The 21,345-nt window shown below is 46.6% G+C and overlaps 1 protein-coding gene across 2 annotated transcripts in view; it reads left to right on the top strand.

Moving 5' to 3' along the window:
* Positions 1–21,345, top strand: part of TAF2 (TATA-box binding protein associated factor 2) — a 658,862-nt gene that overhangs the window by 182,810 nt on the left and 454,707 nt on the right. For both annotated transcript variants that reach the window (XM_078686838.1, XM_078686839.1), the window contains exon 13: positions 2,679–2,793. In XM_078686838.1, the coding sequence (XP_078542964.1) occupies positions 2,679–2,793 (115 nt within the window). The remainder of the gene's footprint in view (positions 1–2,678; positions 2,794–21,345) is intronic.

Below are 21,345 nucleotides of genomic sequence, written 5' to 3' on the forward strand. Positions count from 1 at the left end.
AAGGATGAAAGAATATATATCAGGACTTTTGCTGGTACGTAATTCCCCTATTCACATGATCATCGGACTATATCTTTAACTTCATAAAGCAATTTTCCAATCATATATGTTCTGCTTTTATTATTCAGTCTACTCTTGGATCATTCATTGTCTGGGCTTATCTAGTCACATATTTCATGATTCTCTCCATTCACTGCTTGTAAGGTGCCCAAAGAAAAACACCAGGACATAAAAAGCTGTTAAATAATCTGCATTCTTTGGACAGAGGTGCCTAAGAGGAGAGAGCTAGGTAAGTGCCAAAGACAAAATTGTACGCAATGAAGACCAGCCGAATGCTAGAACAAACAATGCAAACCATTATGCTGCATTGTTTAAACGGGCTATATAGTGAATGATGTCACAGTAGACCTAAAAACCTCAGCTGACATCATCAGACAAACAAACATTGTAGAAAGTCTATTGTGGCTGATTGTTAGAGATACACAAACTGGACAACGAGAACTGATTTTTTTCTGTTTGCACTGGATGGCCCTTTTACACTTCATGGTAGATGTGAGGAAATATTTGGGAGAAACAATGTAATGCTCAACATTGGATAGCTAAATAGAGTAGAACACTAAAGACTGGATTTCCAAATATCTTGCACTGCCATGTTTCACATAGATGTGCAAAATGTGTCATCTATTACCACAGAATCTGGATTTGAGAATATTGATAGCCATAGGGTGAACTTTCAACTGGTGAACATTCACTGGGTGAGTGCAGTTTTCCAAGTCATATATTTGAGAAAAGGGTACTGTGACCGGTTGTGTGGGGATAGGCAAGATACGAGTCTTAGTAGGGTTCAAACTTGGCTTTATTGACTTAAACAGTCTGTCTGTACAGGTCTGTCTGCTCTGAAATTGACGCGGAGAGCGGCTTCTTTCCTTCCTGCTTTTCCGGATGACGCCCTCTTCTCTGCGCCGGGTCGGGCTCCGCCTTCCTTTCACGTCGGGATCCGTCGTGGCCCAGGTTTCACCGAAGGGGGAGACAGAAACAGAGGAGGTATCAGGTCTCGGTAAGACACAACTGTGGCTTTGGGGAAAGGGGGTGAGGGAACACTCAGTGCTTTTATTACGGTCTGGTATGTGAGGGACGTGCTCAGGACTTTACTCTAAGGACTTAGGGTTCTCCCTTCTTCTGGAACCGTAACCACCCCGCAACCTTTCCACGCACCTCTGTTAGCCACGCCCCTCCGGGGGAGTGGCTGGGCGAAGCGTGGGTCCGTTGTCCTCCTGGATCCGTCGCTCCCGATGGATTCTGTAGGAATCCGAGACGTCTTCTTCCCGGCTTCTCCTCCTCTCCCGGTGAGACTCCTGATACAGATGCCGCTCCTGAAGCGCCGCCGCCCTCGGTCTCTGCTGACGCCTCCGCTGTTACCACGCTCCCTTCCCTGGAGCTGTTGCCTTCGGCTACGCCGCTCCACGCCTCTCCTCCGCTCCCCGCCTCTCCTCCGCTCCACGCCTCTCCTCCGCTCCACGCTGCTCTTCTGCTCTGCTCGATTCCTCTGCTCCACGCCGCACCTCCACTCCACTCCGCTCTGACCGCTCCCCCGGTGTAAAGACACACCTGGTCCGGCAGCTGGGCGTCCTTTAAGGGGATGTCGGGCTCCTCCTCCTTGTCACCTGGTCGGGGCCAGTTAAAGGAGCCGTGTTCCATGTCTTCCTCATCACAGCTGTACTGATCTTCCACGTGGTTCCAACTTGTTTGCTCAGACACCTGTGGAGACAAGAGGGGGGGTCACAGTTTACAGGCACACTCTGGGTTACAGGGGGTGAGCGCCCCGCCTCCTGGTTACAGGTGCAAAATGGAATTCTCAAGAATAGAGAGAGGTACAATTTGGGAATGTTATGAACATCCATAAACACTGAACCTTGTGACATCCACAAAATTCCCAATGCATTTTACAACACTAAATGGTAGAATGTAAGAAGCACATCATCAATGCTTAAGTAAATGCTCAATTTGTGGGGAGCCATTCTTCCACCTGACAGGTTTATCTGGCATTTAATTAATGTTAGTATACTTTTAGTATATATTGGTGAGTGTACTGCTTTCCCTTATTGAGAGTTCTTGGATTACATGTCTATTGAGGAAATTGATATTGTTAATTTCATAAATTTACACAACACCCTTTATTAATATTGAAGTGTCTAGTAATTACAAAGATTTTCTAATGCACAAACAAATTAGTAATTTTTTTTAACTTTGCTCTACCTTACTGAGGTGGGTCACCAAGGCTTCCTTAGGAGATATAAGTTTAAGTTGAAAAATGACTTGTAGAACTCAGTATACAGAACAGGTTATCTACTTCATTGCTGAATCCTACTGGTCTTGAGACCAGACTTGCAGTCTGCTGTCATCTTCCATGTCTCCTAGATTGTGGTCTTTTCAAGAGGAGTAGGACTCTGTAGAGTACAACAGTCTTCTTACCTAAGACTAGAACTTTGTAAGTGCTAATGAATATTCTTTGTGCTCCTCAAAAAATGTGTCTCCACCAGGAAATGCCATAAAGCAGCAATTTCTAATATGGATTGGAAGGCATGACCATATCAATGTATCCATTTTGCTTCAGATGTATTGATCTAATAGGGGGACCTTTATAATGATTTTATGGTTCCTTAACCGTTTTGTTTCAGTGACCAAAGTGGCGTGGTAAAGTTTTATGGCACTTTTGCATTCAATCGAAAACGCAATGTTCTAGAACTGGAAATAAAACAGGATTACACTTCTCCGGGGACGCAGAAATATGTGGTAAGAATTCTTTTAATAATCATTACCTATTCTCGGTCAGTACTGATTATCTTTTAGTGAATTTGACAACTACATTATTTAAAAATGTCATCTGTTTTTTCTTTGTTATGTGTTGAGAATATCTTAGGGAAAGAAAAAAAAATTGTTGCTGTTGCTTATTATGGTCAGGTGTCAAACTGATATAAAATAAATGTTTAAAAATGAAACAGCACAGAAATGTACATGTTATAGTTTACTCAGGAACGTGCATACTGTATTTAACAAAACTACTGTGTGTTGTCCGTAGTGCTTGGCAGAAGATGTGTTTTCAGTGACACATGCAAGATAAGATAGTATTACAATACCTATCTATAATGCCGCGTTAATCTTTGGGGTTTTTCAGAGACTTTTAGTATTTTTATCTTATTCAATGAACTGCTCATGGCCATTGGTGTTGCGTAGCAGCTATTTGGGCGTGGGTGACCAACCCCAAACAGACGCCCAATCACTTGCTGTATATGACCTTTGCACAGGCCAGACTGTGTTCACCATCGTGGTGGGGGCTTTGCAGCAGGGTCTGGCCTCCGGCCATGTCTTATGCCCAACCCCTCTGCGGGCGACCATCCCTGCTGTACACAGTGCTTGGTCATGCGCGGTGGGGGTGGGGGGGCATATTTGGCAGGAAGCTAGATCTTCATATGCATATTGTGCTATTTGGGATTTGGTGTAAATCACTTTGGTAGTTTTTTAGAAATCAATGGCCAAAAATAATTGTTTATTTTGATACTTAGGCTTGCGAGAGTCTACAAGAGTATTGCGGAAGTGCCAGTTTAAAAATAGAGCATTCTGATTGGCCCAGGGAGCTTTATTTCCCTTGGGCCATCTCGCTCCCGCGGTAATCAGACGCCCACGAGAGTGAGCACTCTGATTGGCTGCCAGCAACATTAGAAAAATGTTCCTGGCAAGCATACAGGACTTGGGGAGTTACTCCCCTGTCCTGACGTTATGAAAAAAAAGATGTATGTGGCGAGGGCAGGGATAACCAGACCCCCTAGAGCTCATGGACCAAATATGAGAAAAAAAACAAGAAATACCTTAATTCCATGAGGCTCTTTCGGTATCGAAAAAACGAAACAGAAAATGGTCCACAAGCGGCATTTATTAATTATAAGCACCGGGGAGCCTAACCCTGGCGCTATGTTTACAAACGGGAGGGGGACTGTGTGGCCCCTTCCCCAGCATTAAAGGCCCCGGGCCAAATACAGTTTGTATGGGGAGGGGGGGGGGCACATTACCCTCCCTGCCTGAGCCATAAGCGGCCTCAGTAAGCCCACCCTCTGGGGCCGATCTTAGCATTTATGGGGTGGGGGTCCACACATTCCCCCTCCCCGTACTTCAAGAGGCCTCGGTGAGCCAACTCCTGGGGCCAACATTTATTTTTATGGAGAAGGGGCCATACAACCTTCCTTCCGAGCCTCTCAAGGCCCTGGATGCCCACCGCTGGAGATGCTCACAAAATTTGGAGTGGCTCCCAGCCTGAAAAGGCCCCGGGAGTCCATTCCCCGGGCTGATTACTTTATAGAAGAGGGCCGCACAGCACCCCTCCCTGAGCCATTCATTTCCCCTGGGGAGCCCACCCGGCTAGCTCAGCAGCTATGTCCCAGGGTGCCCACTCTCAGGACATAGCGGTTTCCCTGCCCGCAGTGCTGCTGGCAGGAACATCTGTGTTTGCTCTCGCTTGGCTAGAGCATTTTTAAATCACCTGCCAAGCGGGAGCAAACACCGAGTCCGCTCCCAGATTGCGGGAGCTTCAAAAATGCTTTAGATCTGTTTCTCGGCCCGCAAGGAGCAGCATTTATAGCTGCTTCCTGTAGGCAGGAGTAGTGCTGGCTCCCACTGGAGGTGGGGAGCCAGCTCGGGAAGTGCGAGCCTTGCGGCTCCCCCTGCGGGCCCCAACAATAGTTATGGGTGCCCTGGGTGGGCACCTTGGCCTGCACCCTTTGTTGAGCCAGGCCCCGGGGGATGGGGTCTTCTAGGCTGAAATAGACCCAGGGAATGGGCTGCGTGCCCCCACTTTGAAATTCCTCCAGGGCCAAAATTGGCCCCATGCCTACTTCCACCTTTAACATGCTACTGGGCCCGGAGGGATAGGGTTCCCAGGGCCACAATCTGTCCGGGAAGGGAGGCTATGGACTCCCTCCCCATAAAAAATAGCAGCTGGCTCCAGGGGGATGGGGTCCCTTGGGCTGAAATTGGCTTGAGGAGGAGGTCTACGTGTCCTCCCTCCCCATAAACATTGTGCAAGGACCTGGGGCCACAATTTGTCCAGTGAGAGGGGCCACAGGCCCCCTCCCAAAACAATCAAGCTGTGCCGTAAGGGATGTGGATAAAAGAGTGGCACTGGGGGATGAGATCTCAAGGACCTAACAAGCCTTGGAGAGGGGGGCCACATGTTCCCTCTACCCTTTATTTACATAAGTGGCACTGGAGGGTGGGGTCTGCGGTGCTAATAAGGGCTCAGGAAGGGGTGTTTGTGATCCCTACCCTTTAATTTAAAGCAAAAAAACAGCCCTGGGATATGGGGGCCCCAACCCATGCCTTATGGCCGGCCCCCCACTGCGTACTGCCAAAGAGCGTGCCCAGCATGGGATTGGCTGTATACGGGGCTTTGGCTGCGGCAGGCAGTTGCATTCATGCATGGTAATTAAATAATACTCTACATTAAAAAAACTAGAAATCCACTAAAAATAAGAAATTAAAGTAACATTGTAGTTTGGGAGTGACAACATTAATGTTTTGAACTAAAATACACAGCAATTCGCCAGTTATAGTTAGCAGTGCTAACTATAACTTGCGCACACACCATGCACTGCTTATGACCTCACATATGACATCACTGATTACATGTTCTGACATCATTTGTGACAAACTAATGACATCATTGATGGCTTCATCCAAGCTTTGTTTTCCCACTTACTACTGTATAATTTACCATGGCATTAGAGGCCTGACAGTAAGTACAAAATATCTTAGGAGAAAATTTAGATTTTTCACAGCCTGCTGGGCAGAAAATCTGGATTTTATTAAGGACACGGAGGCTAATATTATGCAAATCTCCTTTATTACCACAGCTCAGTAGCAACAATAGAATGTAGAACATCAATGAACATTCTGAGTAAGAATAAAGTCCCATAGAAACCATCTCTCATCCTTCTTTGTTCAAAAACTGCGAAGAAAGATCAACGTGAGATAAACTTGAGGATCCAAAAACTTGAAGATCCAAATTCCACAGTTAAAATCCAGAATCACGTTATTCTGAAAGAAAATAAGTAAACATCATAAATTATTCTAAATGGGAGGGTATATTAAAGAGGCGGGATAATATTAGCCTCCGTGACCTTAATAAAATCCAGATTTTCTGCCCAGCAGGCTGTGAAAAATCTAAATTTTATGGAACGACACGGAGGCCATATTATGCAAGTTTAAAGTGCATTAAGAACATTGTCAATCACATTAGGTATTGGTTTGAAATAACATGCTCTAAACATACTATCATTTGACCAATCTGCAGCTCTAAGGATGTCTTGTAATCCTCCTCCTAAACAAAAAGCTTTTGAGGCTGAGGCGCCTCTTAATGAATGAGCACCAAAGATGGATATATCAATACCACTTTCATGCATAACATTCTTAACCCATCGAGCAAGAGTTGGGGAAGAGACCCCTTTATGAGGAGATCTATAAGAAATTAAGAGTTGTGATTCATTCATTCTTAAATGTTTCGTTCTTTTTTCATATTCTTTTAAACAATTAACCACGCAGAGTCTATCATTCGTAGAGAGAAATGGATAGAAAATAGTAGAGGACAGAGTCTTAGTTCTTTTCTGTAGGTAAAAGCAAACTCCTTCAGGTTGAAAAGCCCTGCTTGAAATGTCTAAAGCCTTAACGTCTGAAGTTCTTCGAAAAGATACCAGACACAATAAAACAGTAATTTTAAAAGAGATGCGTTTGAGCGAAAGAGAAGTATTATCTCCCCATGAAGACAAAGTCCTAAGAACAAGAGTAACGTCCCAAAGTGTGGTATATTTTGGGCCAGGAGGGTTAAGAACTCTCATGCTTCTCATTATCTTTTTAGTTAGAAGATTTTGACCGATTGATAATCCATTAATTAGGGAATGACCGGCTGAGATCGCCGATCTATAAACGTTAACAGTTCTGTAAGATAGACCTGAAGTAAAGAGATCTGAAAGATAATTGATAACATTGACTAGATCAGTTGAAACGGGATCGTAACATCGTTGAATGCACCAGGGAACCCATTTATTCCATGCCAGTCTATATGCTTTTCTTGTACCAGGTGCCCATGACTCAGAAATGAGTCTGAAAGCATTTGACGAAAGTCCAGGGACTCTCCATTGTCTCCTGAAATCTTCCATGCCGTCAGAGTTAGAAGGCCCTGCTCTACAAGGGGGTGTATATGACCCTCTGGATCTAGAAGAATTTCCTTGAAAGAAGGAATTAAAATTGGGAAATCTATGCTCATTTCCAGAATAATTGGAAACCACGCTTGGGATCTCCAAAGAGGGGCTATCACGACCATGCTCTGATTGTAACGTCGGGCATGGAGGAGAAGTCGAGGGAGCATTGAAAAGGGAGGAAAAGCATAAGGTGCTAGGTTTGTCCAGTCTTGTAAAAAGGCATCTACTTTCGAGGCCTGAGGGTCTGGTCTCCAACTGAAGAAGTCTTTCAGATGGGTGTTTATACGGTCTGCAAATAGATATGTTGTGAATGGGCCCCAAATCGATTGGATGGATAGGAATACATCTCTGTTCAGTCTCCAATTGCTGGAGTCCCTGAAATTCCTGGAGTACCAATCTGCAACTTCGTTCTTCAGTCCGGGAATATGTTCCGCAACAACTGAAATACCTTTGTTCAAACAGTAGTACCATAGGCCCTTCGCTAAGTCTGTCAGATCTTTGGAATGAGGACCGCCGAGTTTGCTGACATAGCGAACTGCTGACACATTGTCCATTCGTAGAGTTACACAACATTTCATTGAGTCTTGAGTGAAACAACGAACCGCAAATGAACCTGCTAGTAACTCTAAGCAGTTGATATGTAATTCTTTTTCTTGTTGGGTCCAACGGCCCCCTGTTGACGAGTTTCCACATCTGGCACCCCAGCCTTCTAAACTCGATCTGATTCTATTATTAAATCTGGTAGTTCTCCGAAAATGGCTCTTCCATTCCATGCCTCTAGATTTTTGAGCCACCAAAGTAGCTCTGTTTTGGATTCTTGGTCTAGGGAGATTAGTTAGGAGTACGATCCGTTGGATCTCAAGTGTCTTGACTTGAGTCTTTGTAATGCCCGATAGTGAAGGGGTCCTGGAAATATTGCTTGAATCGTGGAGGAAAGAAGGCCCAGGATTTTCGCTAGGTATCTTAGGGGAAAGACTTTCATACGAAGTGTTTTCCTCAATTCTTTCCTCACTTTCCTCACTTTGTCGCTCGGAAGACGGAGTTCTGTTTTCACAGTGTCTACTAGAAAGCCTAGGAATTGGGTTTGTTGAGAAGGAATTATACATGACTTTTTTAGATTTATAACAAAACCCAGGTGTTGTAAGAGGCGTACTGCAAGATCCGTATGGAATGAGACAGTCTTTTTTGATTGGGCCATTAAGAGGATATCGTCCAGGTAAATAATCATCCTCACTCCCCTTTGTCTCAACCAAGTCGCGACGGGTCAAAGTACCTTGGTGAAGCACCAGGGGGAGGAGGAGAGGCCGAAAGGGAGGCTGCAAAACTGATACAGATGGCCTTCCCATGTAAATTGGAGAAACCTTTGATGGGGTTTCCAGATAGGAATTGTCAGGTATGCATCCTTTAGGTCGAGTCTCGTTAACCAGTCTCCTTTCCTTAGAACATCTCTTAGGAGGTGGATTCCCTCCATTTTGAAGTGATGATAAACCACCCATTGGTTTAGCTCTTTCAAATTTATCACAGGTCTTTGTTCTTTGTTTTTCTTTTCCACCAGGAAGATATTGCTTAGGAAGCCCACAGAAAAGGTCTCTATTATTGCGCCTTTTTTCAAGAGTTCTTGGACTTCTTGAGAAACCAACATCTTGTCCTTGGCAGAGAAGGTGATCTCTCTTGGTGTCCTTATCTGAAAGGGAATGTTTATAAAATCTATATTGTAACCTTTTACGGTATTGAGTACCCAGGGGTCTTTGGTCACTAGGTTCCAGTTCCCAGCAAACTGGAGTAGTCTCCCTCCCACCTTTGGAGGGATATCTGAAGGGTCTGACAAGGTTCTTACCTGTAGGGAAGGAACGTTGTCTTCTCTCCCCTCTGAAGTTTCTGCCACGAGATCTTGGTCTTTGGGGATAGAATTGTCCAAAGTTGCCGGAGTTGTTGGTGTTAAACCTGCCTCCTCCACGAGACATGAAGGGTCTTGAATTGGAATTTCCGCGGCCGGGAAAGCGACCCCGCATTCTCCTGGCCCGAGTAAAAACACGATCTTGAAAGACTCTTTTTATATCTTTTTGCGACTTTTGTATCGAGCTAAACGCTCCGACATACCTCGCCATGTCTTTAATGAATTCCTCTCCAAAGAGGAAGCCTTGAGTATTTTGGCCCCCATCGTTTTTTGCCAACTCTATTAGTTTGGGGTCGATCTTGAATAAGATCCCTTTCTTTCTTTCAATAGATAGAGCAGTATTGGCATTACCAATTAGACAAATAGCCCTCTGGACCCACTCTCTTAATTCTTTAGGGTCGACCTGTCGGTCCTCTAAGTATGCTGTTTCCGCCATCTCAAATATTTTTGTTATTGGCCCAATCGAGTCAAGTAGGCGGTCTTGGCAGGACCTAAGGCCTTTGTCTAGTCCCTTTCTAGGATCTCGAGCCGTCTTTGAGATGAACGCTACCACTTTAGGGTCAAGCTCAGGTGTAGACGTAATTTTGTTAGGTAGGGAAGGTCTGGGACATTCGGACCTAAGTCTTGTCCTGACCTCTTGTGGGATCTCCTTTCGTAACCAGAATGAGAGGTATTCTCCTACGTGTTGGGAGGGAGCCCATTCGGGGGATAGAGGGTGTTTAATTAGGAGTGGGACGAACATAGGGTCTCCAAAGGGGTCTAGTAGGGCTACATTTTTATTTAGGTCCTTAGATGTCCCATCAGAGCTCCCTGTTCCCCTGTTTTGTGCCTCATCCTCATCGGTGTTAAATTCAGACGAGTAATATAGGTCTATTTCTTGATCTGAATTTTCTTGGGAATCAATATTGGTAGGGGGCTCTGGGCCTTCAATTTGCCCGAATGGGGTGCCCGAGGTACCATTGTTGTCACCACCCGAGGGCGTGAAGGGGCGGAGGTAATCTTAGGTTTTTTTTGAACCTTTGTGTTCTGATCCTCCAGTTGCCCGTTTTTTGGGAGCCTTATTAGCTCTTGATTGATTTCCGCTAGTGGATGGGCGTGGGGATGTCAAGGCTTCAAACCTTTTATTGATGTTTTCATCAATGGAGACAAGGACCTTCTCAAAGGCCATCCTTTCTAATTGACCCTCCATGTTAGAAATAGGTTCCGACATTATAAGAGTGTAGTTGTGATCAAGATCGAAATTGGTGATGAGAAAAGGATTTTTTATCAAAGAGTAGAGAGTCGCTGAAGGGAAACGAGGAAAACGCTGTTTAAAACGCGATGTCCCGTGAGGGAATCGGTGTAACTGTCATTTGGATCGAGGAGGTAAAGGATCCCATTTATAAAAAATGGCCGTCTAATACATTGTGATGGGGGCATCCCAAAGGTCCAAAATGGCCGCGACGCACGCAAGTGACGTGCGTCGGCCGTTCCTTAGTGCAATTTCTCTAACCTTTCCTCCACCGCATCGCGATGTCGGAGGGGTTCAAGGAAGTGTCCAAAGCGGTAAAAAACGGGACGCGGTTTGAGTGCAGAGTGTACTCGGCTACGCGGTATTAGCGGGCGACCGAAGGGGTGAAGGGCGCCAAGGTAAGGGCGGGGAGCGAGCGGAGGTCAGGTCTCGCGCTGACTATTCGAAAGTAAACCCGTTTTCTAATCCGGTCCGAAATAGGTCCGGAGACAATCTTTTCACTAACGCAGGTGTGAAGAAGCATTCATGAAGCATTAGGAATTAGATAGGCAAAGGTTATGAATAAACAGGCATTCTAGGAAAAGGGTGTAGTAGTTGAAAAAACTAACATTATTCAATAGATGAAGACTAACATTATTCAATACTGTTTGGGGGGGAAGAGAGATCCCACAGTAGAACACAGTTGCCACCCAGGGAGCAAGACAATATCCACATATAAGCATCAAATAAGGAAATAAATCTGGAGATGTCTGAGAGAGTACTTATCTTTCTGAGCAGCAGCAACAAAGAAGGATGAGAGATGGTTTCTATGGGACTTTATTCTTACTCAGAATGTTCATTGATGTTCTACATTCTATTGTTGCTACTGAGCTGTGGTAATAAAGGAGATTTGCATAATATGGCCTCCGTGTCGTGCCATAAAATCAGGCATCATTACTACCAACACAGAAAGAACTCCCCTAGGTGCAACATTAACCTTCTAGCATACACTTTACAGGTATCATAGTTCACATTAACAATCCACCACAGATATGTGAGAAATCCTCATCGAGTAAGGTGTTCAATCTGTATACAACTGCTCAGAGAAAGCCAACATAGTGAATGCCAATTCCAAAACAAATGCCCCACTTCAGACAGATTTTAAATGTATCAAACCCCTGACACACACCGGACCTACATTAAGAAAGGAAGTTGATAAACATTAGAGAACTGAGTGCTGCAAACAGTGTTTACTCTATGTAGACTCATGAGAGTTACACCACAGAGTATTCAAAAGAATCTCCTAAGAACAGTGTACCTTTTGTGCAACAGTTGTATTTCTTATGTTAGGATCTTTTTTGATTAGATGCCAGTGTCTCTTAAAAACTCTTACAATATCAGAGCTTTCTTTGCTGTTTTTTATTATCAATATAGTTAGATTGTCCTCCATTTGTGTAGAGTCAAATTGTTGTTTTGGAATAAATGGTCCCATTCGTGTTTTTTCTTCCATTCTCTTAGACCCTTTTTGACATCTTACCCTTTGTATTGATACATTCTTTTGAAACTGTCCCTTTCTCTGGTCAAATCAGGATCATTGGCACACATTCTTCCCATTCTCAGTAATTCTCCATATGAAATTCAGTTCAGTTCAAAAAGTCTTTATTTCGATTATTCATCATAAAAGACAGCAAATTTATACAATAGCATACAATTGAAATTCTTTTTATTAGTGGTTTAGAATGAAATCTATCTCTATATAAGATAGTGTGGGTAGAGGTAGGTTTCCTCTATACCGTGGTTTCAATCATATTGTCTCCTATGTATGCAGTGACATCTAGCTAATACATTTTCTCTCTACTGGTGGTGCAAGTAAATATCCAACCTATGTCGTTGTTATTAAAGATGTTATTGTACTCCATAAATTGTAGCTCAGTACCATGCTATAACATTAATACAATTTCCTTCTCCCATCAGCCTTTTGGGAGACTGGTGGGAGAAGAAAATTGCCTGGGGATTACAAAATTAACACTAGCTGGAAAAGATCATTCTATTGTCAAGATACATGGATGACCTATTCATGAAGTGAATAACAAAGTGATGCTCTTCAGATAAGATCTTTTTCACTTGTCTATCAATGTCTTATCTATTGTGGTAATTGTATGCTGGATTATTTGACTTTCTGTTGGCCGCTGATTAATTTTATTTATATTTATTTCAAGACTCTTTAGTTTATTATTTGCACTGATATCTGTTTGTTTGCCTCAAATGAAGTAGGAAGTTAGTGTATTTTTTAAAGAGTTTCCAATTTGAGTGTCATTTAACACAAGCTCTCTCCTTTGTTCAAAATTGTTTTTGAGCAATTACATGAATTATCTCATTTTGTGAATGTTATATTTGTAACCTATGTGGGCCATCTATCTGCATGTTTGGAAGGTGTTCAGTCGCTCTGGGGTCCCGAGGCACTGCACCATCATTGAGTGACGCACGCGGGCAGTTTAATGATCCCCATGCTGCACTTTTCCTGTAACTACTTACATTCTGGTGCTCAATTTTCAAGGTGGCCACAGGAGCTATACACATATTATATTCCTCGGACTAACTGTATTATTTATTTGTTATTCCTTTTTAGGTCTCGGACCGTAGGCTGCGCTTGCGCAGTCTCGCTCCGAGATTTAATGTTTCTTAGTAGGGGGCTTGAACCCGCCCCTCTTCTCCATTGGCTGGCTTCCTAAACGAAGGCCAGCCATTGGAGGAGAGGGGTGTCACTCCGTTAAAGCCCAGTCTTTTCCCGATTTGGGGGCGTTTTTTTTAGCTTCTTTCTTGTTTTCTTTCTCTCCTCTTCCCATTGGCTGGAATTTTACTTTACAGCCAATGGGAAGAGGAGAGAACGAAAACCACGCCCCCGAATCGGAAAATGTTGGCGCTTTGTTGAAGCCATTTCAGCTTAACCGCCACCGGAGAAGCAAGAGAGAACGTTGGTGCCTTCCGTCTGCGCGGGCCTCCCTCCCTTAAGGGGGCCCCACACCAGATCTCCGTCTGCAGGCCGTCCGTACTGGCCCTGAGGCATGAACGTCTTTAAAGGTGCTACGTGCAGCGGAGGCACTCGGTGTGACTGCCCGAGAGAGACCGGGATCCTAACGGCCCTCCTAGAACTCGATCTGCCGCGCAACCGAAGCCCATCTCTTCCGGCCCGTACCCGTCCCACTCCCAGCAAGCTATCCACAAGAGAGACCGGGATCCTAACGTCCCTCCTAGAACTCGATCTGCCGCGCAACTGAAGCCCATCTCTTCTGGCCCATACCTGTCCCACTCCCAGCAGGCTATCCACAAGCCCGCTATGTTTTTCCAAACCCCCTTTTTCGAGCGGTGTTTGGTACTCTTTTGTAACCTGCACATGCCACTTTCCTCTTGTAACACACTCTTTGCTACCTCTCACATTTTTATTATACTTGCACAAGTGCCACCATCGCCTACGTACCCCCATCCCAATCGGCCCCAGAAGGATGAAAGGCCTGTGACTAATGCCCCTCCAACTCATGCACCAGTCTCCTCCCTCAACCTCTGCTCCTGCGCACAGTCGCCTCCGAACTGCATCGGCCGCTCCATGCATGCCCCCCCTCACTGCCCCTGGTTAAGTTCTGCTAGGCACCCTGGCTAAATCTCGCCCGACGTCCCATTTTGAGTGGGATCTTCACGCTATCGAGAGGCAGAGGGCTGTTATTAATTATTCCCCATTTGAACCTCCTAACTAACCAAATTGTCATGTACCCATTGTCATGTAGACCTTCGAATCCCTGTTGTCTTGACACTTGCCCCCTTATTTAACTTCCACAGTGGGTGGGAGGAGGGTCCCAACTCCCTGGCAGCACTTGTCTATGCTCACCACTCTTTTCGCCCCGCAACCCCCCCACGCCAACCGACCCCTTGTATTTTTATTCGCTCACAATTGTCACCTTTGCCCCATGCAACCCAACCTTTCCTTTTGTAATTTGTTCACTTGTAATTTTTTCATGTATCCTATTGTTCCCATTGTGACACGCTCGACACATTCGGGTAAAGTCTGCATTATATAACAGTGCGAGGGAGGGACCACTGGACCATGGCACACCATCGTGACGGCACACAAAGCCGAGCAGGCACTCCATGGCGCCCGCACCCCCCAGATCTCCTCCTGACGACCTCCCCCTCCCCCCTACACCGTTTGGCTGATCATCACTCGCCCGCTCCGATATCTCCTCCTATATCCTTATCTCTAGGCATTCCTCCTTCTCCTGGACGGCCCTTCCCCCCAAACCCGGTCCCTCCCTCCTTTACGCTGCTATCCGACTTGAGGCTGCCTCTGCCATAGTCCCTAATTAGTGCCCCTGGCGCGGTTTTCGCTATCTTTGCACCTTTGTCTAGAAGTAGACCCCACCCCACCGTGACTTCCTTCCACCGCTACGTGCTCCAGCCCCCCCCCCACTCCTTCACTTTTCTTGAACACCCGCAGTCCGGGGCACCCTCCCCTCACCAGCGCCCACCCTGCACCCATCCCCCTTCAGCCGCATCCTGTGCCTGTTCCTGTGCCCCCAGCGTCCCTCAGACGTCTGATCCCCAGCTCCAAGTATAGCCCCCCCGTCTTGTTACCCCACATCTTCTGCTCCTGAGCCCCAGCCCCATATCCACACCCCTAAACGAGCCTCTAACCATTCGCAAGCGCCCCCCTTTTACCCCACCGCCCGCCGCTGGCTGCGCACCTCTCCACACGTCTATCCCTCCGTGTCCTCGTGTCCCTCCGTGCCCAGCATGCCCACGCTGAATTGCAAACTTACTCCTTAGGTGGAAGGGTCTCTTGTATAAGTGCTCTCCCCCTTCTGCCCCAAACTCAAAGTACAATTCAACGGGACAGTGCCTCTGGTCTTCAAGGCGCTGTACACTCTACCGGACCTCAATTACAGCCCTTTGGAGCTGCCTCGCTAGGCACTTTCGATGCCCATCACCACCTACGGCAGTCAAGGGCGATGGGGGCACGTCCATTCCGGCATTTAAGTTACGCTGGGGGCATTTAATGACTACCTTACATGAAGTGTAGAGCGGGCGAAGGGCTTTATAAATGCCCCATTTTTTACTCAAGACCATGTCATGCATGCACACCAACCAGGTCAACAAACGGGACACGACTGAGCCCCCCCCCCCAAAATGCAAAATGCCACAGCCATTAGCAGGCCAGGGCCCCGCTTTGCCTGTCCGAACCCACCCACTCCCCAACGAGGAAGCGTGTGCGCCAAACCCCCTTCTGAGCAATGCGAGTCCTCTATCCGTGCCGCCCAAGCCGCCATCCCCCCCGCACTCTCTCATCGCCATGCCCGACCCACACAGACCGCCCCAGCGCGCCCTATTCTGTCTGCCCCGAGCGCCCGCAAGCACCGCGTCCGACCCGGCACTGCCCTCGACCCCCCCCCGCCTCAGTCGGACGAAAGGCCAAGAGCACGCAGACTGGACCTGCACCCTGCACAATTATCGCCCCCCACCATGTTGCACAACAACAGCACAACCACATCCAGCACTTCTACCCACAGGTGTAGCACCTTGTACAAAGAGTCCATCCCGCACTTCTAACAAAGGACTCCGTCCACGCTTTTTTGTGCACATTGTTGCCTGCCAAGGGTACACTGATCACCTTCACACCACGTGCCCCCCCAGCACCCTGCTACAGGTTCGCACCTATTGCGGTGCACGGAGGCCACAACCACAATTCCAGCGTGAAACCTTCTTGCACACTTTGTATTGCGGAGTCTGCACTCTCTCACCGGGCACCCCCGCCCTCTCCGCTGCTGCGGCCTTGAAGGCTCCCACACCTGTTATTGTCTGCTGAACGCTGCGCAGGGACCGGGGTCTCCTTAACGGTATTTGGCCTTGTTATGCCATCCTGCGCCGCTTGTGGTGAATACCCACCCCCCACACTCTTTACCATTTGCTGAGTCCCTGCCCCAGCCTTCTCCCCTCTGCCCGCATCCCATCCATCTACTTATTTCATGCAATTATTTCCTCAATCAAGACAACCCCCCTCCTTAGGCCCCTTTTGCAAACTCCCAGCCCCAGCAAACACCCGCCCGACAGCTGCCCCGCGCATCCGCCCACTCGCTCTGTCTTTTATCGTTTGCACTGCAACCCACCCTCACCCCCCCACCCCACCTCACCTCACACTCTGTAGCAGCAGCACCTCTCTTCTCCTGACACAATTCCCCAGCGCTGTGCTTGCTCCCCTGCCCCGGCGCTGTGCTTGCTCTCCTGCCCCGGCGCTGTGCTTGCTCTCCTGCCCCGGCGCTGTGCTTGCTCTCCTGCCCCTGGCGCTGTGCTTGCTCTCCTGCCCCATGCGCTGTGCTTGCTCTCCTGCCCCTGGCGCTGTGCTTGCTCTCCTGCCCCTGGGGCTGTGCTTGCTCGCCTGCCCCTTGCGCTGTGCTTGCTCGCATGCTCCTGGCGCTGTGCTTGCTTGCCTGCCCCAGCGCTGTGCTTGCTCACCTGCCCCTGGCAGCTCTGTGTGTGGGTAGCTCTGTGTGTGGGTAGCTCTGTGTGTGGGTAGCTCTGTGTGTGGGTAGCTCTGTGTGTGGGTAGCTCTGTGTGTGTGTGTGTGTGGGTAGCTCTGTGTGTGTGTGTGTGTGTGTATGTGTGTGTGCGTGTATGTGTGTGTGCGTGTATGTGTGTGTGTGTGTATGTGTGTGGGTGTGTGTGTCTCTGTGTGGGTGCAAATGCAATAGGTCTCGCATTTGCGAGCGATTAAGCTATTGGCATTGTAAATGACAATGCCATTTATTTATGTTTTAAAACCAAAAACATAAATAAAAATAATGTCATGAGCAATGCCAATAGCTCTAACTTTAACAATGCCGAGACCATTGCATTGTAAATGCTTGTTTCATATCTCTCCGTACATCCATTTATTTCCTTCACATATATCACCCTCTGGAGCTCTGATTTTTTTGCAATAAGTGAATGCCCACTTGGGCCTCACTCCCAAGGGGGTCTGTTAGTGGCTTGGGTATCTCTCTTAATATCAGTCTTTGCCTTGGAACACTACTCTTTTGTTATTGAAATCCCTGCATACTTGTTACTCCTTCCTGCACACAGTTTTGTTATGGTACGTGGTGTTGGGGATGGACAGCCAATTGTGTAGGTAGGGTTTTCACTTCAGTTTATCAATATGGTGAATTGTGTGTGTTGTGTTTTCCTCCACTTTAACTGTTTTCATGTATTTATGTTCTTTGCAGATTTATTATGTACACTGGGCTCATTACCTCCACTCCAGGATTGCACTCACCGCGCCGTATTCAAACTTTGTCTGTCATTTATGTTGTAACTCTACTTCACACTGTCTGGTTTGCTTGGTTGTTATGCGATCAAAGCTGCCATGTCTGACACGCATCTTCTCCATTTAATCTGTGATGGGCTATGGAATAGAGGGATTAGCTGCACATTTACAGATTGAATGAGTGTCTTTATTTTATTATTTTCTCTGAGTTGCATATTTTTCACTGGGTGTTCCACCAGTGTTGATGTCTCCATCCCCCATAGGGCATGTTAGGAGCTGAAGTGTGTGTGTGTCTTGTGTTATACCAGTAGGTAGTTAGTACCTAGTTTCCATAGGAAAAGCGTTTTTTTGACTTGGCTATATCTTCAGAGCCATTTGACGAACCTTCACCCAAAACAAGTGTCAAATTGGGTCTTGTTGTGCATGGAAAGCTTCAAGGTGATCCATCAAGTGGGGCAGAGAAAAAGGAGGCGTAAAAAAAAAGTGTGTTTCCTATGTTAATTCCCATAGGAATTTTAGACACAACTACAGCTCGAACAGTTAAACGGAATTGTACTAAATTTGGCAGAACTGTAGCTGTTGGTCCAGAAAGCGACTTGGTTTAAACCCATTCAGTAGTTTTTGAGATATTTAAAGAAAACAAAAGTTTGAGGAATATGAGCTGTAGATCGCATACTTTTGCATAGATCGCCACCTGGTGTTGGGTCTGATGTTTGCACTTTGTTACTGTAGAAGTCTTTGTTGTCACGAGATAGGTGACTCCTCCTCTGGTTAGTAGTGCGCATGGGCATCGACTCTGTCCTTAGATTGTTTTTTCCGCCATCGGGTTCGGAAGTAATTTACTGCCCTCCAGGTCGAAGTCGTTTCGATTCTCCTTCGACGCGCAAAACTCTCACCGATCGACAACATTGTTTCGATCGCGATCTCTCTCGACGCGTATCTAGTTCCTCAAAAACTTTTCGAGTCCGTTCGTCGACGTGGGCCATTGGGCCGATCGGTGCCATCAACCAGCATATGGAAAGGACTCCATTTAAAAAATGCAAGTGTGGGGCTAAATTCCCATACACAGATCTGCTTGAGGGCTGCAACCTTGTCTCTCGCCAGAACACGAGAGTTGACAATGCCAATCCCGTGACTCTTTCAGGTCTAAAAAGACCATACGTGATCGCTGGGCTAGACGTCAACGAAATGTCCAGATCAACAGTTTTGGTGCCGGAAGACAACTTAGAGGCAGGCACCGAAGATCCCGAACCAGAGACAGGAGATGAACAGGCCAACTTCTCCGAAGCCGACAAATCGAACTCAGAAGACCAGACGATTACCCCAAGTCAATGGAGTGTGAGTATTGACGTCGACACCCCGGCCCCGAAAACACAAAAGGCTCCGGTAACACCTTCACCTTCGGGTCTGGGTCGACACAGAGACAAGTCTTCAGTAACCCGGCTCCGAAGCCCACAAAGCCTTCAGGCAGCTCAGGATCGAGCCATCCACACCACGGTGATGAAAAACCATCTTTGGCACCGAAACATAAAACCAAGGTCCCGTCGACTCCAGAATCTTCGGAACCAAAACCAAAAGTAACAGACTCTTCGGCACCGAAGCAAATTCAACCAAAGTCTTCAGACCCGAAAAAAACAACTAAATTCTCAGAATCGAAAACTCCACCTAAGCAAAAGGAAACAAAAAACCCTCCTAAAGCTAAGGAAGACAGGCCAAAACACCACTCTGAGCCAAAGTCCTCGGCGCCCAAAAAAGACAGCAGATCCAAAGAACTTTTCCATCCAGATTCACCGGATCCTAAGCAAAAAAACACTCCATATTGACCCCATTACTTGCCACGTCTCCTCTATACCACCTAAAAAGAGGAAAATTGGACACCTCAGAAACTCCTGAGATATACCCTCCAAGAAAAAATACTCATCAACCACACTTATGAGGCCATTTTCTCCACCTCTACAACCAGCAAACATTATACCCTCTCCAGCACACTCTCCAGTGCCTCCTCTTTCACCTACACCACAGGGGGTGAGGATGAGGGAATAGACCCACATCACACAGATACTGATGATGACACACACAGTACCCCACCTCATGACTCTTGATATGACTACAATGTCCCAGATGTGCCTGAGCCAGATGTATATTCCTCTAGACCATCCCTCCAGATGATAATAGGATGTAGGATTTGCGCAACTGATAAATAGAGCTGCACAATACCATGGGGTTCAACTCCATTCAGACCCTCTAGAGGAGGATTTTTTACTCGAGACATTCTCCCAGCCACAAAAAACTACAAATACTCTCTCTATGCTCAAGGGGATGATTAAACATGCCCCTGAGGTTTTTAAAGATCCTGTCAGGGCTAGGTTGCTTATTCCTAGGATTGAGAAAAATACAAGCTAGCTCCAAGCTTTCCAGCTTACATCAAATGTCAACTCCCTCCGGACTCATTAGTAGTAGCAAATGCCCGCAAACTGGCAAATTCCCAAACCACAGGTGATGCCTCTCTGCCAGACAAAGAATCAAATCTCCTAGACGCATCAGGTAAAAGGGTTGCAGCAAACTTCTGGTGCATTGCTAACTCACAAGCTTTACTTGCAAGGTACGATAGGGCTCACTATGATGAACTTCGAAAAACTCATGCAACATATTCCAGATGAGTACAAGAGCTAATCATGAACACCTCAATAAAATGTGCCCTGGATGCTGCATCCTGCGTAGGTAATACAAGCTTGTTATTACGTAGACATGCGTGGCTGCACATATCGGGCTTTAAGCAATAGGTGCATCCTCAATCAACCCTTAGATCAGGAACACTTGTTTGGACCCACTGTGGACACATCTTTAGAAAAGATGAACAAGCATTGGAAATGCAATAGGTCACGCATTAGGAAAGTTTGAGCAATTGGTATTGTATATGACACTTTTTTTATTTTAGCAAAAGTAATAGCTTTGTCAGTTACAATGTCAATAGTTTTAACTTTCGCAAATGTGACACCTATAGCATTTGTAATGCAATGTGTGTTGTATTTACGTGACTTAGATGTATTGATATTGCAAATAACAATGGCTTTTAATTTTGTAAATAATTAATACTTAAATAAAATTTATTGTAATTTATAATGGCAATAGCTTAAACGTTTGTAAATAACTTTTGTGAAGATTATGTTCAGTGTATTTTATTGTGACGAAAATCCAAGAACATTGCATTTGCACCTACACACACACACACACACAGCCACACACACACACATACATAGATGTGGTGGTGGTGGATCTGGGGGATATGGTGGTGGTGGATGTGGTGGTGGATGTGGTGGTGGATGTGGGGGTGGATGTGGTGGTGGATGTGGTGGTGGTGGTGGAGGTGGTGGTGGATGTGGTGGATGTGGTGGTGGTGGATGTGGTGGTGAATGTGGTGGTGGATGTGGTGGTGGAAGGAATGGTGGTGGAAGTGATGATGGATGTGGTAGTGGATGTGGTGGTGGTGGATGCGGTGGTGGTGGATGCGGTGGTGGTGGATGCGGTGGTGGTGGTGGATGCGGTGGTGGTGGATGTGGTGGTGGGGGATGTGGTGGTGGTGGATGCGGTGGTGGATGTGGTGGTGGTGGGTGTGGTGGATGTGGTGGTGGATGCGGTGGTGGAAGTGGTGGTGGATGTGTTGGATATGGTGGTGGATGTGGTGGTGGATGTGGTGGTGGAT

This window comes from Lissotriton helveticus, chromosome 4_1 (assembly GCF_964261635.1).
Source record: "Lissotriton helveticus chromosome 4_1, aLisHel1.1, whole genome shotgun sequence".
Lineage (NCBI taxonomy): Eukaryota > Metazoa > Chordata > Amphibia > Caudata > Salamandridae > Lissotriton > Lissotriton helveticus.